The sequence below is a fragment of the Eriocheir sinensis genome, chromosome 67 (assembly GCF_024679095.1).
Source record: "Eriocheir sinensis breed Jianghai 21 chromosome 67, ASM2467909v1, whole genome shotgun sequence".
Lineage (NCBI taxonomy): Eukaryota > Metazoa > Arthropoda > Malacostraca > Decapoda > Varunidae > Eriocheir > Eriocheir sinensis.
The window spans coordinates 7,755,120-7,779,301 of NC_066575.1; the positions used below are offsets into that span (position 1 = coordinate 7,755,120).

The 24,182-nt window shown below is 41.3% G+C and overlaps 1 protein-coding gene across 3 annotated transcripts in view; it reads left to right on the forward strand.

Moving 5' to 3' along the window:
- Positions 1 to 24,032, forward strand: part of LOC126988042 (transmembrane protein 229B-like) — a 97,591-nt gene extending 73,559 nt beyond the window's left edge. For all 3 annotated transcript variants that reach the window (XM_050845829.1, XM_050845830.1, XM_050845831.1), the window contains exons 3-4: positions 11,501 to 11,647; positions 12,722 to 24,032. In XM_050845829.1, the coding sequence (XP_050701786.1) occupies positions 11,501 to 11,647; positions 12,722 to 12,921 (347 nt within the window). In that variant the 3' untranslated portion in view covers positions 12,922 to 24,032. The remainder of the gene's footprint in view (positions 1 to 11,500; positions 11,648 to 12,721) is intronic.
- Positions 24,033 to 24,182: the final 150 nt, after the last annotated feature.

A 24,182-nucleotide genomic window follows, 5' to 3' on the forward strand; every position in this document is an offset into this window, starting at 1 on the left:
TTAATCGGGGGTTGTGTCCCGTCTCCTGGGATCTGTTCCTTCTCCTATAATGCCTTCCCCCTACTGTCTCCGGCATATGACCACAGATGTTGCGCCGACTAAACGAAACTTTCCAAACTACTGCCTCTTCTTCCTAACCTTTTTTTTCTATTCCCACTACAAATTATCTAATGTACATGTGTTTAAGGTGACACTACCGATACAGGCTGGTGGAGTGTTACCTTGGATAGCATTTCTAAATACTATATTAACCATGATATGATCCAACACGTAACATTCCATCCCGCCCCGGTAATGTTACAGTACTCAGGTAACTTCACGCGTCCTGTTCACATTATTCACGCGTCCTGTTCACATTATTCACTTCACCCCCACCTGCCTCCCCTCCCCTCCGTCACCCTCCATTGTCCCCTCCATACTTAATGTAACAAACGACTTGGGTAACTATATAAAGCACACACTCAGAACTTTATTGTCAGGGGAACAGGATGGACAAGAAGAATTAGCGTCCATTGTATGAAGTTGAATCATCTGTATGTAATGAACAGCGCGAGCTTCTGAGTATTATTTAATATGTAATCTGTTTGTCAAGTTCAGGTAATTCTTTCATGGGCTCTTAGACTTAACGATACAAGTACCCTTTAATTCATTACTTAGGTTCACGTGAAGAATGTCAGAGCAAAATCATTACTTAATCAGTGAATAAGAAAAATATGAATGCTGTGAACACTTTAATCATACAGGTAATGGGAGGCGAGTGAGCTGAGTTTTCATATATATAACGTGGTCATATGATCGTTAACGCCGCACGCCTTCCCTCATAACAACACTGACGGAGACGAAGTAAGAAAACTAAACTACTTTAAACTACTGCAATCGCCCCTTTAGCATGTGTGTAATAGGAGACGATCACTGACTCTGCACTTCTAAATAGGGTCTGTATCAGAACATTACATTTACCTCTTGATTATAACCGCTAAATGGAGCTACACTGTTAGTAGGCATCAAAGGGAGATGATTCGCCAAGAGTGATATATTTTTGTCACCGCGCGCCTTGCTTTCCATTCTCTTCTTTAGGGTAAATGCGATAGTGTGAGGGCTGAACCGGAACGAAGAAAATGCCCTAAAAATTATAGCAGGCAGAAGAGTATCAAGGACAAAGAAAATGCTCCCCAAAATTATAGCAGGCAGAAGGAGAGTATCAAGGCTTAAGACGACAGAGCAAGGGCTGAACCGGAACCAAGAAAATGCCCTAAAAAATTATAGCAGGCAGAAGGAGAGTATCAAGGCTTAAGACGACAGAGCAAGGGCAGAACCGGAACAAAGAAAATGCCCTAAAAAATTATAGCAGGCAGAAGGAGAGTATCAAGGCTTAAGACGACAGAGCAAGGGCTGAACCGGAACCAAGAAAATGCCCTAAAAAATTATAGCAGGCAGAAGGAGAGTGTCAAGGCTAAAGATGACAGAGCAAGGGCTGAACCGGAACCAAGAAAATGCCCTAAAAAATTATAGCAGGCAGAAGGAGAGTATACCAACACCCTCCGTCGTCTCATTAGTCTCCCATACACCACACCTTCCCTCCCTCTCCTGCATTGCTTTCTCCCTCATCTGAGTCACCGCCACGCGCGTGAAGTCAAATCCGGGAAGCTATTTATTTCCCCTCTCTCGCGACAGCCACACGCACTCAGTCTTTTCAGGAGCTGTTAATTCAATCAAACGCTCATTCAAGCCGGGAACCCTCTGATAAAAACCTATTATGATTAACTCGCATGTGGTAAGTGAATTCGTTTTATAATCTGGGGGTTTGTTTACTGAACACTGTAGTAAAGACGTTCAATATTTATCTTGATTATTGACAGTTCTTCAGCAAATACCACGCAAGCATAAAGTTATGAATACGGTTTTTTTTATACGTGTGGTACTGAAATCATGATAATTTTTTTACAACAACAATAAAAGGGATGCAACTCAAGGAAAAAGACAACAACAACAACAACAACAACAGGAACAAAAATGGCCGCTATAGCTGCTACTCCAACAAAAGAAAACAGAACGAGAGGCCAGAGGAGAGGTCAATATCGGGTGGAGAGGTGCTGTGATACGTTTAGCCTTGCCTGAACCCTCTGCACACGAGTCTCTCCCACCACCTCATCCCAATACTATCCAAAACCTTTATGCAAGAGCTAATCAACATCTTCAATATTTTTTCCTACATCAAGGGAGGCAGCTCAAGGGCCGCAAAAAGAGTGCAAAAAAAAAATAAGCCTGCTACTTGCCACTCCCACAACAGACAAAAGTACCTTGTGGCAGAGTTAACCAGTGTCTTTATTATGCAATCCTATTTACCGTTAAACTCAGGAGCAGCCTTTTTGTGTTGGTACCTCCTCTTGCTTACGACTGAAACACTTTGAGGAGAGGAGTATTGAGACCCCTCTCCAAAAGACTGATCCACTTATCTGTAATTCTCTTGCTATACACAATGCAGGATCAGCGCCGAGTGGAATTCTTTGTTTCCTTTTTTTTACCATGAAGTTGTCTCCTAGTCGTAAAAAAAATACCTCCCCAAACCCTCCCCAGCACGCAGATAATTTATTGAAGAGAAACTATACATATAAACTGTTTTTCGGGGTCTTTTTAATTCTTTTCACGATGCAAGGTTGCGCAGGTAGTTTTTTATGGTCTTATTTTGCCCTTGAGGGATAAAAATGCAAAAAATATGTAAATTCTATCCAAAAAGCAGTAAACTTGAGACTTAATGCAAAATAATGTAACTTTGTTCAACACGCTCTTCGTATTCGTTAATTATTCATATTTTATACATTCATGCCCGAAGATTAATGTTTATACAAGGGAGAGTCAGTTTAAACAAAGCATACGACTTCGAAAAGCGCTTAAATGTTGAAATGTTATAATCCTTGCCTTTCTTCGTCATCCTCAATCTACTTTTATTCATATTATATACATTCATGCCCGAAGATTAATGTTTGTACAAGGCGAGTCAGCTTAAACAAAGATACGACTTCGAAAAGCGCTTAAATGTTGAAATGTTATAATCTTCGTCTTTCCTCGTCATCTTGTATCTGCTTTTATTCATATTTTATACATTCATGCCCGAAGAGAAATGTTTATACAAGGAGAGTCAGTTTAAACAAAGATACGACTTCGAAAACCGCTTAAATGTTGAAATGTAATAATCTTCGTCTTTTCGTCATTCTCTATCTACCTTTATTTGTTCTGAGGCTGCAATTGACCTCTCTTTCGGCCACCTCTTTTGATTCTTTTTTTTAGGAGCAGCGAGTAGCGGTCTTTTTTATTATTATTGTTTCCTTTTGTTGTGCCCTTGAGTTGTATCCTGTGTTGTAAAAAAAAAAGTGGCGAGGACTTTCATATATACACTAGTTTCACCTTTGGCTCCTCCTGCGCCGAAGCAAGACAAAGACCGCAAGTGATGAATGGAAAGATCTCGAGACAACTCCCCACCGGCACCAGCTGCGGGCGCTCCGGTAAAGCCTCGGCGCCGTAAAGAAGACTAAGTGTGTGTGACGGGGAGGGAGACGGATGGCCGCGGGGCAACTGAGTGCGGCTCGTGTGGCCAATGAACTTCAAGATCTTTACGCGGAGTCCAGCCAACGAGGTCCCTGACGTCTGGGGGATGAAAAATGGAGAGTAGAGCAGCGTGTTCCCTTCCCAGCATTTTGGAGATTGCCTTGCGGAAAGTAGAAATGATTTGTGTGCTGACGGTGCTGAAAGAGATGGAGGGGAAAGAGGAAAGTGGTGGTGGTGGAGGTGGTGATGGTAGTGGTGGTGGTGGTAGTGGTGATGAGGGAGTTGCAACGTCTACTTAATTTATTTTATTGTTACTGTTAATCTGATTGCTGAGAGAATTGGTAAAGTAGTAGTAGTAGTAGTAGTGGTAGTAGTGGTAGTAGTAGTAGTAGTAGTAGTAGTAGTGATGGTGGTGGTGATGAGGGAGTTGCAACGTCTATTTAATTTACTTTATTGTTACTGTTAATCTGATTGCTGAGAGAATTGGTAAAGTAGTAGTAGTAGTAGTAGTGGTAGTAGTAGTAGTGGTCGTAGTAGTAGTAGTAGTAGTAGTAGTAGTAGTAGTAGGATTAGGAACGTCGCCATCACCATAATCGTCATCACTATCACCTCCCTTCCCTCCACACACACACGCACACACTCACACACACGTATTCACAGGTGTTCGTCCCTTAATGAATGCCTCAGGTACCCGTGGCAGGTGCAAGGTGAACGTGCCTGTCACTCTCTTTCTCGCTTACATAATTTTTCCCTTCCCATACCTTCCCCTTTCCCTCCTCTTCCTCCTACTCACGTTCCCTCTCCTCCCCTTCGCTTCCCTTCTAACTATCATTTTCCTTCTCGTCTTCTATAACCTTCTCCCTTTTCTCTCCTTCTTTGAATTTCCATAAGCCTCTCAACTTTCCTATGCTTTGTTTTTCCTTTCTTTCTCCTCTTTTCCTTCCCCTTCTTTCCTTCCATTCCCTTCTCGTATCCTTTTCCTATCTTTTCCCTTTCATTTTCTTCATTTTCCTTTCACTCTTTACCATTGGCTCCTCCTCTCGTTCTCTCCCTTTCCTTTTTCTTCCCTTTCCCTCCTTTTTCCTTTTCCACACTTTCCTTCCTTACCTCTAACTTTCTCTCATCGTTCCTTTCCCTTTCCTTTTCTACCCTTCCCTTCTACTCTCTCCCGCTAACCTCTCATTTCCTTCCCTTACATAACCTTACCCACCTCTCTTCTATCCTCTCTCCCCTTCTCTCCCTTCCCCTTCGCTCCTCCTCTTCCCTTCTTCCTCCAGGCATTTTCATAATCCTTACCTCACCTTCACTTTCCTGTCCAACCCTACCCTTCCCCCTACCTTCTATTCTCCCCTCTCCACCCTCTCCTCTCCGCTCCCCTTTCTCCCCTAGCCCTCCTCCCCTTCCCCAAACACTTGCATCACCTCTATGAATATGCAGGCGCGTGAAATATTGAAGATAAGTAAGCAACCTTCTCCAATTTAGGGATTTGCCAGGCTCTTGACTCAAGTTTTTATGTTTCTATCGAGTTTGAAGCCGATTTTTGTCTTTTTTAGAGCGGGAAATTAGTTACGTTAGTTTATAAAAAGCGATGAGGGATAAATTATGGTAGAAATAGAGAAATGTAAAAATATATGTACTACTACTACTACTACTACTACTACTACTACTACTACTACACTTAATAATGATGATAATAATAATAATGATAATAATATGTTACTTATATGATGTAACGAACTCAATAAATTTCGCCGCCACAACATTAATGCAAATACTATTCATAAATTTGCATCTACCCAGCATACGTGTCGCCTGTGTGTGTGTGTGTGTGTGTGTGTGTGTGTGTGTGTGTGTGTGTGTGTGTGTGTGTCGTTCCACGCTAACACACTTTATCACCCTCAGTCGTTCTTCAAATACAGAAGCAGATAGAATCCATTACGTATGTTAAATGGAAGGCTGATTGCATGTGCTTTCTCGACTATTATGCACAACCTTCCCTGCATGCCGAGTTTGCTACATCCAAGTTATCCATTCCAAGACTTCCCAAGTTGTCCCACGGCATAGTTGGCGTGGCTCAAGTCTGTGAGGCTTCTGAGATTACCGCGAGCTCCCGCCAGGCCATACAATCCTCCTTGAAGCTGGTGTGACGGCGGGGACCTGATCACTCGCTGCTTCTGTTCACATTAACTTTGATAATAAGCCTTTCCCCCTTCCCCATTACCTGGGTGTGGTGTCTTTGGACAGTTCACAAGCATGACACGCTCCTCTCCAACTATGGCTGTGATAGAAGAAAGCGATATTTTTTATATTTTTTACAACAAAGACAGCACAAGGGCACAAAAAAAGGAAACAATGATATAAAAAAAAACCGCTACTCGCTGCTCCTACAAAAAGAATCAAAAGAGGTGGCCGAAAGAGAGGTCAAATTGTCTACGTGTTTCATGATATGCCTGAATAAAATTAATGAAGTCCCACTGCTCTAAAGTTTCAGAGGAAAACGTAAAGGAAACTTTGGTCCCAAAAGATTTCTTGCTCGAAGGCGAAAAGCGGCAGCGAGACTCGCTCCGCCTCGACACGGCCCCTCAGTGGACGGGCAGCGTAAGGGAGGTGGCTCGGGCCATCCACCAGTGGGCGGGGAGGTGGGGTGCTCCACTTTTTATTTCTATTTGAATTGGAATATGAAAAAAGGGGTAATATATAAGAGCATGCCGCAGTCTTCTTCAAAGCGGCGCTCGCCTGGCCGTGGACGCACTGGCCTCTGGCTGCTGGCGCTGGCGAGAGTGCAACGCCGTACATCCGTGCGTTCTCATTTTCCTTCTTCATATAGTTTCTTAAATTTCTGTTCAATCTGCCACTAAAGACATGAAAACTATGATAAAAGGCTGCATAAAAGTATAGCACGGGAGCTGGGGGGAATGGCTGGCTGCGAGGGAGACATAAAGGAGCTCATCATGACACAAGTAATGGTTAGTTTGGTCACTACTCGTCCTGATGACACACAACTAATAATGTAGAATATATATGTTCCGGGGGTGATACATCTGGGTGCTCACACTGTCCATGGAGCCGTTGAGTAATGTACAGTCGTGGGACACAAGTGTTGACACAGTTTCCAAAATGTTTCGGACGCCGTTTCCGAAAGACGGCAACTATCCAGCAGTGCTATTCGAGTTATATGTAACGTATGTGTGTGTGGGTGTGTGGGTGGGTGGGTGGGTGCAAGGACCAAAGAGTGTGGGTGGGTGTGTGGGTGTGTGCAAGGACCAAAGAGTGTGTGTGGGTGCGTGGGTGTGTGCAAGGACCAAAGAGTGTGTGTGGGTGTGTGGGTGGGTGCAAGGACCAAAGAGTGTGTGTGGGTGTGTGGGTGGGTGCAAGGACCAGAGAGTGTGTGTGGGTGTGTGGGTGGGTGCAAGGACCAAAGAGTGTGTGTGGGTGTGAGAGATGTTATTTAAGGATATTTCTTACGAAACTGAGACCATCAACTGCACGACGATTATGTTTCTTTAAAAAAATCTGTTATGAATGCTCTTGTTTCCACTAGTGCACGATCTGTAATAAGATTTTCTGCATTCCTTTAGTTAAATACTTGCTTGGCTTTGGTCGTCTGTGTGCATTCTGGAGAGAGAGAGAGAGAGAGAGAGAGAGAGAGAGAGAGAGAGAGAGAGAGAGAGAGAGAGAGAGAGAGAGAGAGAGAGAGAGAATTACTTTCTCATAAGAAAAAAAAGTCACTGCAAAATAATAGCCTATTTTTCTTAAATGCATAATAATAGCCAAGTATTCGTAAATGCAAAGTAAAAGCTTAGTTTCATAAATGCAAATGAATCGTTTAGTATTCTTAAATGCAAAATAATAGCTTTGTAATTCCATTCAATTCATAATGCGCCGGCTGGCATGGTCGATGACGTCATTGCACAACATCGTCAAGCGAGAGTTAAGTGGTGGTATCATTATATATTTTTAGACCTTATCAGAATATTTGTGCACGTTATCAATGTTTTCTTAGTATTTTCTTAGCAAGGACGTTGCAGGAATGGATGCAACATTTATTCAAATGCATAATAGCGTTGTAAACAACTTTAGCTGTCAGTGACTAAATTTGAACGAAATATAAAGAGACATTTTCGTCCGCGAATTAAGAACTTGTTATCAGTGTGAACAACTGACAAATTCATATCTAATAAATTATGGAGAGTGTATATGTAGTGACATATCTGAACATTAGCCTCCTTCCATGCGGTGTATATATTTTAAAGTCGAGGCCGCTGAACGAAACTCAGTGGACGGTGTGTCATCACTTGTGTTCCACGATTGTACACGTGGTTTGCGGTGTCCGTGGACTATAGCGCATCACTGCCTAGGTAACACACCGCCTGTAACACGGTGCTTCTTGAAGGCATCAGAATACTAGTAACATTCTGGTGGAAACATTGCTGGAAAACTTCCTTGATGTTAAATGTGTCAAGCGATTTCCCGAGACTTACTGCTGTTGAACTAAATGTAAACATTTTCTGTTAAATGCAGAAATTGTTGCGTTGGCTCCAAAAAGTTGTTGGAAAGTTTGCGTAGCGCACTGTGATGTTGTTGTGTGAGTAAATACAAACATTTGGAGGACGAGTGACGCTGCTGCTGCTGCTGCGGCTGCGCTTCCATCTGCTCCTCAATATCGAGGTGCTTCCATCTGCTCCTCAATATCGAGGTGCTTCCATCTGCTCCTCAATATCGAGGTGCTTCCATCTGCTCCTCAATATCGAGGTGCTTCCATCTGCTCCTCAATATCGAGGTGCTTCCATCTGCTCCTCAATATCGAGGTGCTTCCATCTGCTCCTCAATATCGAGGTGCTTCCATCTGCTCCTCAATATCGAGGTGCTTCCATCTGCTCCTCAATATCGAGGTGCTTCCATCTGCTCCTCAATATCGAGGTGCTTTCATCTGCTCCTCAATATCGAGGTGCTTCCATCTGCTCCTCAATATCGAGGCGCTTCCATCTGCTCCTCAATATCGAGGTGCTTTCATCTGCTCCTCAATATCGAGGTGCTTCCATCTGCTCCTCAATATCGAGGGGCTTCCATCTGCCCTCAATATCGAGGTGCTTCCATCTGCTCCTCAATATCGAGGTGCTTTCATCTGCTCCTCAATATCGAGGTGCTTCCATCTGCTCCTCAATATCGAGGTGCTTCCATCTGCTCCTCAATATCGAGGTGCTTTCATCTGCTCCTCAATATCGAGGTGCTTCCATCTGCTCCTCAATATCGAGGTGCTTTCATCTGCTCCTCAATATCGAGGTGCTTCCATCTGCTCCTCAATATCGAGGTGCTTCCATCTGCTCCTCAATATCGAGGTGCTTCCATCTGCTCCTCAATATCGAGGTGCTTTCATCTGCTCCTCAATATCGAGGTGCTTCCATCTGCTCCTCAATATCGAGGTGCTTCCATCTGCTCCTCAATATCGAAGGTGCTTCCATCTGCTCCTCAATATCGAGGTGCTTTCATCTGCTCCTCAATATCGAGGTGCTTCCATCTGCTCCTCAATATCGAGGTGCTTCCATCTGCTCCTCAATATCGAGGTGCTTCCATCTGCTCCTCAATATCGAGGTGCTTCCATCTGCTCCTCAATATCGAGGTGCTTCCATCTGCTCCTCAATATCGAGGTGCTTTCATCTGCTCCTCAATATCGAGGTGCTTCCATCTGCTCCTCAATATCGAGGTGCTTCCATCTGCTCCTCAATATCGAGGTGCTTCCATCTGCTCCTCAATATCGAGGTGCTTCCATCTGCTCCTCAATATCGAGGTGCTTTCATCTGCTCCTCAATATCGAGGTGCTTCCATCTGCTCCTCAATATCGAGGTGCTTTCATCTGCTCCTCAATATCGAGGTGCTTCCATCTGCTCCTCAATATCGAGGTGCTTTCATCTGCTCCTCAATATCGAGGTGCTTTCATCTGCTCCTCAAGCCCCAAGTGCCTGTCGAGCAGATTCAATCACCAAAGCGGGCGACCTCGTAATGAGCCAATAGGCTTTCTGTTGCCTGCATTTCCATGTTTCCATGTTTACTCTTTCTCCTCCTCCTCCTCCTACTCCTACTCCTACTACTACTACTACTACTACTACTACTACTACTACTACTACTACTACTCTTTTACTACAATTACTACTAGTTGAGGTACTACTACTACTACTACTACTACTACTACTACTACTACTACTACTACTACTACTACTACTACTACTACTACTACTCTATTAGTACAATTACTACTAGTTGAGGTACTACCTCTTCTACTACTAATACTATTACTGAGTAAAGAAAATCGATTATTTACCTTGAAAAATATAATTAAAGTACTAGTGAATAGTTTAACTGTGTACATATTTACTTATATACCGTGTGTGTGTGTGTGTGTGTGTGTGTGTGTGTGTGTGTGTGTGTGTGTGTGTGCCTTCTATATTCAAGCAAGCGTTAATTCATATGCGCTACACACGTTTTATTGGTTTCTAAAAAAATGTGGCGAGAAAAATTACCACAGGTGTTATGATGGTTACTGCAGACCCCTTCACCTCCCTCCCTCCCACACAAGCCCCAACACACCTCACACAACCCCCAACACACCTCGCACAAGCCCCAACACACCTCGCTTCACCCTCCTCTCTTGCTTATAATGTTACCTCGTCACCTCCGATCCTACAGCTCCTCCTTTCCCCGCGCTTCCAACTTTTCCCCCACATATTCCATCTCACCTTCTTCCCCCTGCTATCTTGCTTCTGATCTTACCTCTTAACCTTCCTTCCTACATCGCTCTCTCTTTCCCTGCATCGCTCTCTCCTTCCCTACATCGCTCTCTCCCTCCCCCACATCGCTCTCTCCTTCCCCACATCGCTCTCTCCCTTCCTAACATCGCCCCCTCTCTCCCCACATTGCTCTCTCTCTTCCTCACATCGCCCCTTCCCTCCCCACATCGCTCTCTCCTTCCCTACATCGCTCTCTCTCTCTCCCCAAATCACTCCCTCCTTCCCCATAGCACTCTCTCCCTCCCGTATGCTAATCTCTTCCCCCACACCAATATTCCCTCCCTCCGTACTAAAGCGACGATGACAAAGACGAAGTATTGAACCAAGGCTTAAAGTGTTTAGTGTAAATTAATGTAGGACAACTACGTGCGTGTGGTGCGTGTCAGTTATGTTTTAAGCGTCGAGGGTTCATTGTGAGTCATTAGTGTGCGTGTTGAGTGTGAGTTGGCGTGCCCGAAGTGTGAATCAGTGTACGATTGACCGCGTGACGTGTGTGTGTGTGTGTCTGTGTGTGTGTGTGTGTGTGTGTGTGTGTGTGTGTGTGTGTGTGTGTGCTGCAGGAATAGGTATGAGAGTGTAAGCATAAAGACGAAATATTGAAGAGTACCCGACGTGTATGTGTGACTATTCGTGTGGCTTTGATAAGAATAAAAGTATGAGAGAAAATTATGAGTCAGTATATTCGTTCATTGTGAGAGTAATAACGTGTGCTATACATTTAACTTAAGACGAGTATTTCAGTATGTGTTGATATGAGTATAGAAGTGATAACAGGATAATAGAAGTGATAAGAAATAACTACAAGAAAATGCAAGATGAAGTATTAAGTATCCGCGTTCATTGAGAGAGTAATAACGTATGGTATATGTTTGTCTTAGGGCGTGAGTTTCAGTGCGAGTTAAAATGAGTATGAGCGAGTACTTAGGGTCGAATTATGAGACATTTCGCCGCCCAAGAACACATATTTGACAAGGCTTTCGTAGGAGTTGTGGGCATTTCCAGTAGTAGTTTTATGGCCCTGGTGGTAGTGTGACCCTTCCTCTGTACCGTGAACCTAAAGAAACACTCATTAGACCCCGATTGATCCCCTCTTTGACCTTTAGAAATAGTTGATGTCCGAGGCGAGTGTCTTATAATACCGACCTTAGTCTTTTCTCCTTGTTTTTCAGGTAGTACAAGCGTCTGGTCGCTGTTCATCTATGGCGTAGGCAGCCTGGTGGTGGAGCTGCTGTACCGTCGCTGTTACACCTCTCTGCCGCTGCCCCTGCGAGGACTCTGCTACGTCGCCTGGATCTACCTGTGGGAGTTCTCGACAGGTATAGTATTAGTACTGCTCAGAGGAAACCGATGTTATATTTCAATCTTTATTTTAGAGGCAAAGATATTACCTGAGGAATGAAAAACAGGGTGTATAAGATTGTTTTAAAGTCATATCTGAAGGCAAGTCTCTGCTCTTCATCATATCGACGAAAAAATGTTAGTTTTCATTAGCGTTTCATCTCACCTGTTGAAAATCGTGAAGTCCAATATTATAGTAGCAGCGGGTTCACTCTCGTCATTTCGTCACCCTCATAATGTAATCGCCTGTGTCATTTGTCAGCGGTTTCCAGGTTTTTGTCTAAACCAATTTTTTTAACATGTGACGCCCGATTTTGTAGAGTTGCCTTCGTCATTCAGGGTTTGAGTGTTCTAGAATTGGCCTTTTCATTTCTGCCTAAATCTTAAGCCAAATGAGATGATGATAGTTCTTTTCCTATTTCCTGTAAAGTAGAAAATATTGACTCAGGCGGTTTGCTTACGAAGGTGACGATTTGTAGGTTTAGTGACGGACGATATGAGGTAAAATGTGTGAATTAACCTTGTACTTAATTCATAAAACGCTTAATTCTAGCTAGCAAATGAAAGAAGCGCTGAAGGACCGTATTCTGTTGATGGTGCTTCTGACGGAGGCTGTAATGATTGTTAATATTACTGATGCACATAGTTAGTTATTAAACAGACGATGAAATGTATGCTATTCAGAATACATTATAATTCAACAGCTGATGCAGACCTTAGCATTCTCATGTCATATGCATAAGCCCATCAGCGTCGTGGCAGTGATGCAATATCCTTATATTTACATCTATTTCAACTGCCAACAAGATCATGCAATTATCACAGCAGCGGGTAACTGTGTGTGTTCGGTGCTTCGGTCCACGTGTCCGAATCGCAAGGTTCACGACTTGACAAACGAGGCGACAGCACTTTGATTGGTGGCTTGTACATTACTATTGATTTTTATTATGATGATGCTGATAATGATGGCAGTGATAGCCGTGATGGATAGATAGATGGATAGATAGATGGTGATAGTGTATTAAAGCGTATTAAACCCTTGTGTGTTGCAGGTCTGTTGCTACGGCAGTACGGCGCCTGCCCATGGGACTACACGGAGAGGCGATACAACCTTCACGGGCTCATCACACTCGAGTACTTCCCCGCCTGGTACCTCGCCTCCATCCTCACCGAGCAGTTCCTCATCCACAACCTGCTCTTCCTCTCCCTCTATTCGCAGGACTCCCACAACCGGCTGCACCACAAGGGATAGAAGAGGACACAGGGCGAGAAGGAGAGTGGTGAGAGGGCGGTGTGGCGGTTGTCAGGGAGTGAGAGTATAGCGAAAAGACGGAGGAGGTGCGGGGCGGTGATGGACGTGGGTGTAAGTTGGGTTCAGGGCAAAGGGAAGTCTTGTCTTTCTCTGTTATATGAAAATGTTGATAGTAATATTTTATCTCTTGTTCCCTAGACGTAAATTCATTCTTCAGAGTCTATTTTTCGAACCGCGACCTGACTGTCATATGTGTTTTTGTGTTAGTGGATCGAGATTTGTCGTTGTCATCGCCGTGTGTTCTTGTTGAAGATTTTAAACGCAGATTAATTATAGCTACCAAGAGAGAGTCGCTTCTTCGTTCTTAGGCTCCGCAGTGGTCGGTGTTCACTTGGTTCTGTTCCTAACGCGAAAAGTCAATGGGCGGTATTACAAGACACTCGCTTTTCACATTATCTATTTCTAAAGGTCAAAGAGGGGGTCAATTGGGTTCTAATGAGTGTTTCTACAGGCTCATCGTACAGAGGAAGGGTCACACTACCACCAGGGTCATAGAACTGCTCCTGGAAATGCCCACAACTCCTACGAAAGCCTTGTCAAATTAGTGTTTTTGGGCGATGAAATGTCTTATAATACGACCAATAGAGTTAGACAGACAGAAGTAAAATGAAGGACCGAAAAAAAGAAGGGTCACACTACCACCAGGGTCATAACACTACTCCTGGAAATGCCCACAACTCCCACGAAAGCCCTGTCAAATTAGTGTTCCTGGGCGATGAAATGTCTTATAATACTACCCAATGTTGTACGCTTACTCTTATGATTTCCTTGGCGGTTTTGATGGACGGGGAACAAAAGGGAGGGGAATAATATGTTGAAATTTAATATATATGAATGTCCAGTGAGGTAACGGTGGTCGATTCTGTGCGCTAATCTGAGGTTGGAGTTATTATTTATATTTTTACTTATTTTTAGTATCAGTAGTGCGCAGAGGAAACCGATGTTATCTCAATCTTTGGTTTAGAGGCGAAGATATTACCTGAGGAATGAAAGACAAGGTGTATAAGATTATTTTAACGTCATATCCAAAGGCAAGTCTCTGTTTTTCATCATATCGACGAAATAATGGCTTTCATTACTCTATTTTCTGAGACTAAATGAAATGGAAACATCGCTAAGTGAATGTTTTTTTTCTTATACGTAATGGAAGATACGTTGGGTGTGAGGGAATCATATACCTGTGACGCTAATTCTTTTTTTTTATTCTGAGAGTAAATTAGGTGGAAATGTAATCGCTGAGTGAATGTCTTTTTATAACGTCATGCTAGATTTGTTCGATGCAGGGGAATTGTTAGACATATTGTTTCTGAAGCTAAATGAACCGGGAATGCAATGATCTGACTAGGGGCGTTGGGAAGGTCACGAGAGAAAGAGGAGTGGGCAGAATATTGTACAGGGTGAGAATGTTAATATACTCTTGTAACAGTACGGTTGGAGAAAGGAATTTGGTCATGTTGAGGTAAATGAGGCGACTTACAGAATTACAAAAGTCGCACGGGTAAATTAGAGACTTGTTCAGGTTAATAAGGAAACATAGAAAATTACAAAGGGCGAAGGGGGGAAGCTAGAGTCTTATTGAGGTTAATAAAGCGACAGAGAATTACAAAGGGCGAAGGGGAAAGTTAAAGTCTTGTTCAGGTTAATAAGGTGAGAGAAAATTACAAAGGTCGAAGGGGGAAATAGGGTAGAAGGATAAATGAAAGTTCTTTGTAAGTCAAGGGAATTAAATGTTTTCTGAGGGCCAGGAAGGAAAATAGAGGATGAATGACGGGGGAAAAAATGGTCCGCAAGTCGAGAAGAGAAATAATTAAGGATAAACTAGGGAAAAATATTAAAACAAATTATTAATGGTAAAGACTGCTCATTATTTATTTGTGTTAAGTGTTTATTGTGGTATTTAAGTATTTATTTAACTAACTATTCTTTTTATTCATTTATTTATTTATGTTAATGTTTTGTGTTATCAATAATTTTAACTTATGCGTTTATTTTTCCTAGTATATAATTTTCTACGTCACTCTTTTTTTTCTTGTTATGTTAAAGTCACAATAAGAACGACAGTCAACAGAAACACGACTACATATTAAACACACACACACACACACACACACACACACACACACACACACACACACACACACACACACACACTAATACATAACGTTTCTCCCTCATTCACAATTTTGGGTCACATACATTCCGTTTTATGGCGTTCCTTTTTCGTTCGTTATTCGGGGTCTCACACGCACTGATAGATGGATTTTTTTCCTTCACAATTTCAAGTCACCTATATAATGACTGATGTCGCCTCTTCTTCGTTTGCAATAATTCTAAGTCCCATACATTCCGTTATTTGGCGTCTCTTTCGTTCGTTATTCGGTGTCACACACGCACTAATAGATGGATTTTTTTTCCTTCACAATTTCAAGTCACGTATATAATGATTGATGTCGCTTCTTCTTCGTTTGCAATAATTCACAGTCCCATACATTCCGTTCTGTGACGTTCCTTTTTCGTTCGCTATTCAGGGTCACACACGCACTGATAGATGGATTTTTTTCTTCTTCATTCACAATTTCGTTACATATATACTCTCCCTTCATACGTTTGCAATTCTAATTCACACGCATTCCATTAAAGAGCTTTCCATATCATAGTTTCACTCGGTCACACACCAGAGGGAAAGCCGGACACCGCTGTGCTGTTGGAATTCATTACGGAACCGACAGTCATTACATTCACGATTAGCATGACGCAGCGAGCTTGCCTTGACCTCACTTAGCAAAACAAATTACTGTATAACGAGACACTAAAGGTGATGGTCTGCCTTCCCGCTGTTGCCTTCACTCTTTCATCACCGCCCGGAGAGATGTATTGGCGCACACTGTCTGAGCGTGTCTGATTTATTTTACTAACAAAGGGAGAGACTAAGGATTATACGTGATACAAGAATATATGCCCATTATACGCTGTCCCTCTATTATAGTGTTGCCAGATTGCTGTATTGACCACATGGTATTCCGCGGTTTTTGACACTTAGCTACTGTAAAAAGACGTCATTAATTAAACATTTCAACGATAACTATAAATGGATGTAGTTTTGGAGGCAGTGAAGACAGTTTTTGGTTCCGAAATCGTCAAATATTAGAGGACAATCTGGCATCGGTGCTGTATTATCTGCGATCTCCCTCCAGTGTGTCTGCGAAAGGTCAGAAAATGGAAAAAAAATATGAAAGTCAACAAACAGAAAAATAACTCAATTTCACCTGACCTTTCCTCCGCGTCACGCCCTCTCTCTCGCCATGCACGTTTAGTCTTCCTCTCCACTCCCTCCTCTAGACTCACCTCAACTCACACTTCCTCTGTTTACTCTCCTATTACCAAGAACAGCTGTTGAAGAGGTGTTTCTGTAGGGAATAAGTGTTGGGTTATGACTCCTTGATTTAGAATACAAAGGAAAAAACGGAGAAGAAATAGAGAGAGAAGGAAAACCGCATTTCATCTTAGTGTTATCTCGTAAGGAACTCTTGAAGGGCGTCTCTAAAGTGAATATATGTTGAGTTCTGACTTCATGATTCGGCCACGACGGGAAGAATGGAGATGAAGTGGCCCTTTATGTTAATGTCACGCCTTATCTGATGGGGAGACAGAGGATCAATGGTTTCTGTATTGACATTAGTGCGTTCTGTTTAGGTTATATAGTGAAGGTCACGGAAGGAGGTCTTGATATTTGTCACGCGTTATCTGGTGGGGAACTTAATCACTGCTTTCCGAATCGATATATGCTCCGTTTAGGCTGTATGCTGAAGGTCACGACGAGAGGAAGGGGCAGAGACGGACCTTCTTATTGATTGATCTTGTTGTTTGTCAAGTGTTATCTGATGGGGAACTTGCTCACTGGTTTCCGAATCGATATATGCTCCGGTAAGGCTTTGTACTGAAGGTCACGACGAGAGGAGGGGAGAGAGACGGGTTTTCTTATTCATTGACCTTGTTGTTTGTCAGGTGATATCTGATGGGGAACTTGCTCACTGGTTTCCTTATCGATATATGTTCAGTTTAGGCTCACGGATGAAGGTCAGGGTGGGAGAACACAAGAACATAAGGAGAGGTGAGACGAGCGTACTTATTGATCTCTTGCAAAAAACACCTGGGGCAAGTATTCATATATAATTGTACAGTTTGTTTTTTCATTAAGTCAATACACGTGCGGTAATATCTTCCCTCAAGGAGCCTTATTACTGAAGTTATTGTAATGTCGATGGGTAGTCAAGGCCGTCTGGTTTTGTGCTTCTGCGAGAGGGTTATTGACGCATTGATTGGCTCTTGTTTTCATTCGTAATAAGCGGAACTAGGAACCTGCTACCATGCGCGTGTTATTATTATTATTATTATTATTATTATTATTATTATTATTATTATTATTATTATTATTATTATTATATGTTGTTTATTATAATTGTCCGCGAGGAGAATAAATGTTACCGCATGAACTATTTTCTTCATTATAAGCAGGATTTGCAGTCAGTATGTTTTGCACGAGAGCAAAAAAAAAAACATAACAGCCATTAATTAAATATTGAGTTTGCGAAGTAATGAGCCGTTGATTATCTGTTCATGCTAATTAGGAGCACTTTTATAAAACGAATCACGTCAGAGAGCACGAAACTTTGTGTACCGAATCGTAACAGAAGAAAGTTATAAGCAGTGAAATCTCCGTGTGATGAAGCAATTCGCGGTTACTGTTCTCGGTAGAAAGCGTAACATTTCTGCTTGTCATGGGTGAACGATTATGGGATATGTTTAAAGACCAGAAAATTCAAATATAGAATAATATAGCCTTGAGTTGGTGATGATTTCCCTTGAACGATTAGGGATATGTTTAAAGACTAGAAAATTTAAATGTAGAATAATATAGCCTTGAGTTGAATGATTTCCCTTGAACGATTAGGGATATGTTTAAAGACTAGAAAATTTAAATGTAGAATAATATAGCCTTGAGTTGGGTGATGATTTCCCTTGAACGATTAGGGATATGTTTAAAGACTAGAAAATTTAAATGTAGAATAATATAGCCTTGAGTTGAATGATTTCCCTTGAACGATTATGGGATAAGTTTAAAGACTAGAAAATTTAAATGTAGAATAATATAGCCTTGAGATGGATGGTGATTTCCCTTGAACGAGTATGGGATATGTTTAAAGACTAGAAAATTTAAATGTAGAATAATATAGCCTTGAGTTTGACAGTGATTTCCCTGGTGGTGGTGACGAAAAAACAGATTATTAACAAGTTTCAACTTATCCATGACTAAAGCAGAGAAGCAACAACAAGAAATCAACAACAAAGAATTAGTAACGTTTGATCTTTCTGACTTTAAATATAACGACTTTGTTTTATGATTCTCAACAATATCATTTTTTTTTTTTTTTTAATGGCTGACGGAGGAAAGGAATAACGAACACGAATACAACAAACATCATCTCACTAACTCAATACATCGACTATTTTTTGGGTGCAGCGGTGTCCCAGAAAAGCGTGGAGCGTCCAGAACAGACTGATTTCATTTTAATAACGCTCACTTAATACAGCGTCCGCATTTTTACCTTCCTGTTTTTACGGCCCCTAATCAATATCGACTCAGTGGTGACGTGACGGGAGCGGGAAGAGACTTAAAATAACCTTCTATTGTTAGCCATAATTTTGTCTTTTGGATCTGTTACACTTAACCTCTCCTGCTGCCTTTGAAAATATCCAGTTACAATAATGTTTTTCATTAACATGTTGCGAGAAAACTTACAATGCTCTTACCTGACAATTATTAAACAGAGCAAGCCATCATGATCAAATTTCAGTTCCAGGACAAAAAATGAGGAAATGCGAAAGTACAAACTGAAGATGTGTTAAAACTATACTTGTAGCAGTAACATAATCCGCTCATTAAGTTCATCCGGCATCGATTCTGTAGTGGAGACGTTGTTGCCGAGTGTTCCCATTATTAAGCATTAAGCCGTCACTATCCAATTCCAGTTCCGTGACATAAAAAAAAAAACAAGCGAAAGTACAAACGAAAGATGTGTTCAAACCATGCGTGCGCCAGTGTCATAATCCGGTCAGTAAGAATAGCCAGTGACGGTTTTGAACTAAACACGTCGATGGTAACTGTCCCCGGTATAAAACAGTTACCAATCACTATCAAATTTCTGTTCCGTGACAAAAAAAGAGAGAATGCGGAAGTTTAAATTGTTGATATGTTGAAACCATGCGTGAGGGATACCCAGCAACGGTTCTGAAGTAAACACGTCATTGGTAACTGTCCCCGGCATTAAACAGTAACCCATCACTGTTAAATTTCAGCTTCGTGACAAAAAATAGGAAATGCGGAAGTTAGAAGTAAAGCTGTGTTGATTCCATCCGTGCGTTCAGTAAGTTCAACCAGTAGCGTCATGAACTAAACATGTTGGTAAGTGTCGCCGTATCAAACAGCAACCCCTCACTGTTAAAATTCAGTTTCGTGACAAAAAAAAAAAGGGAATGCAGAAGTTAGAAGTAAAGCTGTGTTGATGCCATCCGTGCAGGAGTGACATAATCCCCTCAGTAAGGCTATCCAGTGAAGGTTCTGAACTAAACACGTCGTTGTGAGCGCCTCCGATGAACCAGACTGGACCGGCGAGTGAGCAGCCCCTTTAATGCTTAGATCCCGGGGTGGACGTCAATTTTCTCGCGTGCGGAAGAGAACCAACTCATCCGACTTAGCGCGATCAATATTCATCAGGGTTTTCCAGACGTTTGCGTGGCGTGGCGAAGTCTGGGCTAAGCGGGAGGGGTGAGGGGGCAGAGAGAGAGAGAGAGAGAGAGGGAGAGAGGGAGAGAGGAGGGTTACTTGTACGAAGTGACTCGCAATTCATTTACCTGGAATCCTGTCCTCATCTCATCTGTACACACACACACACACACACAAACACACACACACACACACACACACACACACAAACACCGCCACGTCATTTATGTATATTTACTTTTACTTTTACAGTCTTATAATCGTGTTGACATGCTATATTCATCTAATTTTATTACTATTATTATTATTATTATTATTATTATTATTATTATTATTATTATTATTATTATTATTATTATTATTATTATTATTATTATTATTATTATTATTATTATTATTATTATTATGGTCTAAGTTCTTGTGTCTCAAAAAAAAACTTTACCCAGACGACTGTTTCATGTGGGGAGAGTTTTTTTTTCCTGGTTTTCTTTCCCGCTTTCTTTTTTAGCCTTTATGTCTGGATGGGTTCGGAGCACGCGAGGGGAGCCAAGAGTTGCTGCCGCCGCTCAGTGGGGTCACGAGAACCCTTCATTCATGTCCTAAAACGTGTAAGAATTCTCCGGAAGGATGTCGGTAGGGAGGGGAAAGACCGCGTGTCACAGGATAGCATGATAAAAGTGATTGAGTCGTCTGAGGTTGTGAGATAAAGAGATAAGAGAGGGTATTGAAAGGGAGGTAGAGAGGAGTGAATGCATGTTTCAGGATGCCATGATGAACGTGATAAGGTCTTCTGAGACTGTGAGTTGAGAGATAATGAGATACAGAGTGTTAAGAGGGAGATGTGATAAGGGTTTCAAGGACGTGATGAGGATTGAAAAATAAAGATAGAAAGCAAAAAAAGGAGGGTAATACGAGATAGCAGAGAGATATTAATAGCGATAAGAAGGAGAAGAAAGGAATGGCGATGAAATTATAAACGTTAGAAGGTAAAGAGATCTCAGAGAAGGTCAAGAGGGTTATGTGATAAGGGTTTCGGGGTTGAGAAATATAGATAGAAAGCAAAAAAGGGGTGTAATACGAGATAGACGATGAATATTAATAGCGACAAGGAGGAGAAGAAAGGAATAGGGAGGAAATTATAAACGTTAGAATGTAAAGAGATCTCAGAGAAGGTTAAGAGGGAGGAATGATAAGGCTTTCAAGGACGTGATGAGGATTGAAAATTATAGATAGGAAGCAAAAAATGAAGATAACGAGATAGTAGACGAATATTAATAGCTATAAGGAGGAGAAGAAAGGAATAGAGAGAATATAATAAACGTTGAAAAGGTAAAAAGTGCTCAGAGAATGTTTAAAAGAGGCGAGACATAAGACTTCTCAATGTTTCTTTACTAAATGTTACAATAAAAGTTTGGGAAATGCGGAGGGGGGGAAAAAAGAAGTGTATTTACTGTTTCTTTCTTTATTGTTACGAGTGTTCGATAATCAATGGCAACACTTACGAGGCATCCTGAGAGAGGTGTGTGTTGTGTTGTGTTGCGCCCAGAGACAATACGTGTAGATGGTTCGAGGTGATCGTCTAGTCATTCGTGATAATCTTCGTTCCGTTCATGTTTTTAGCGAGTTGTATCTTTTAAGGGAAGCGAATTAATGTGTTTTTATGAAGGTTTAGAATCGATAACTATACACGATTCGTTTTTTTTTTTTTTTTTTTTTTTTTTTTGCTCGTGTGCCTTGTTTTAGTTTATCGTTTTTGTTTAATAGTGAAATTTGAAGGGAGATTTACGTTTTAAGGGAAGCGAATTAATGTGTTTTTATGAAGGTTTAGAATCGATGAGTAACATGATTCGTGATTTTTTTTTACTTGAGATCAGTTTGCGGTGTTTTTCGTTTATCGTTTTCGTTTAATAGTGAAAAATGTAGCGAATTATACGTTTAAGGGAAGCGAATTCATGTTTTCCGAAGGTTTAGAATCGATGACTATTACGTTTTTTTTGTTGTTGTTGTTTTTTTTTAACTTGAGAAGATTTTGCGTTTTTTTCCGTATTTTTTGCTTTCGTTAAATAGTGAAAAATGCGAATGACTTTTTTTTTCGCTCGTTTGTTTCCGAATCGATGACTTTACATAATTCCGTTAGCGTTGTTTTCGTTGTTTTCGTCAATATGTGAAAATCAAAGCGTTATTTTTCATTATTCAACGTTTGTGAATTAGTTTTTTTGTGAGTTTCGTTCACGTGTATTATGGGCGAACGTTTTCAAGTATTTGTTCTTTCTTGATGGAGGAATGGTGATTTCTAACGATCTGGTTCAAGTTTTTCAGGCAGAGATTGATGTCTAATACTTTGTTCTCGTTTACTCCAGAACAGATTGCTGTGTGGGGTGGGTGGAGCAGGAGTGAGGATGACCGGGAGTAGAGTAGCAAGTCTTTTCAGTCACAAGGAATACACGTGTAAGAACAGCCACTAATACCTGTTGATAATCCGTTCAGTACATCACACACGAGTCTTGTTCAGTTAGCCTTCGATGTTCTAAACCATTGGATATTTGCTACTTAATTCTCACACAACAGTAGTAACTTAACCTTCTCAGTCATTAAGAACAGCCACTAATACCTTTTGATATGTTCAGTTATATCCTACATGAGTCTTGTTCAGTTAGTCTTCGATGTTCTTAACCATTGAATATTTGCTACTTAATTCTCACACAACATTAGTAACTTAACCTTCTCAGTCATTAAGAACAGCCACTAATACCTATTGATAATCTGTTCACCTATATTACATCTTACACGAGTCTTGTTCAGTAAATCCTCGATGTTCTTAACCATAGGATCTTTGCTACTTAACTAACTTCCTACTTTATAACAAAAAGTAATTCAGGTGATTCTTTTGATAATCTTTTTCAGAAACATCTTAACGAGTCTTGTTCAGTGATTTATAAATGGTGTTCCTAATCATCAATTCTCTACTGTAAACTTCATTCTCTCACCATCTTGTAACATCTCGTAATTTGATTTTCATAGTCCTAATACATCGCACGAGTCTTGTTCATTAATTCAGTATCGTTCATTATCGTTGTCTAACCCTCACCATCTTATAACAACCTGTGATTTTGTTGTTTTCAGTCCTAACACATCGCACGACTCTTGTTCAGTAATTCAGTATCGTTCATTATCATTGTCTAACCCCTTAACATCTTATAACAACCTGTGATTTTGTTGTTTTCAGTCCTAACACATCGCACGACTCTTGTTCAGTAATTCAGTATCGTTCATTATCATTGTCTAACCCCTTAACATCTTATAACAACCTGTGATTTTGCTGTTTTCAGTCTTAACACATCGCACGAGTCTTGTTCAGTAATTCGGTCTTGTTTATTATCACTGTTTTCTACTCCGCGGTCTAACTAGCGTGTAAGCCTTCATTCCGTGGGTCTTTACCTGTTACTACTATAGCCTCTAGATCTAATACTACCTACTTACTTACCTCTCGTACTGTATCTCGAGAATCTAGTCTCAATCGTTCATAGGAATACTGTAAGACTAATCATAATGCACATTCTAAGGTTCGGGCCTATGGAGTGGGATCGAAGCGCATGAATTCAGACTGACGACGAACTAGAGTTGCCAAATTACCGTACTCAGCGCATTGCATTTTTGTACTTTCTGACCGATAACTATAGCAAAAAAAAAAAAAAAAAAAAGGAAACCCATCAATATTTAACAGTTTTAACGCTAACTTTATTTTCCTATCGTTATGTGTGTGGTTACGACAGTCTTGGAGCCTAAAAATGATTAATGCAATGTTCAAAGTACGACAATTTGTCAACGCTGCTCGGACGAACGTATATCAGGTGTCTCGTTTATAAAAGTACTGTAATAAAAGTCATGATATGCATACTAGCGTTCGGACAGACGATCATAAGAAACAAAGCCAGCGTGGGGATCTTGGCGTTGTATAAAATGAATCGTGACTGACAATTACGACAGAGGCGAAGCACTATGACAGTTTGACAATAATTAGTTCATAAATCACGGTTTCTGGAGGAGTGTAAGTGTATTGACTAGAAGGGTGAGTGAGTACGGACTGGCGGAGAAACCCAAGTCGAAACAAAAGAATATGCTCACATCGAGGACGCGAACGGATACTTTGTGTTTTTATTATATTTCTTAGGTAAACTTTGATATTGAGATCCTGAACTTTTCTTTCAATGGAAACTTTATATTTCTCCATTGGCTTCGCCAGCGTGCGGCGCGGCTCTGGGCGGGACGAGGGGGAAGGGATGCGGGGGGGGGGGGGGGAGATGAGGCGAGGGGGAAGGGATGAGGGGGAAGGGGGTAGCATCGAAGTATTGAGGTGAAGCCGTAGTGGAGAGTCGTGTAAGATCTGTAATTTTCTCTTCATGATCAACTCGAGGAT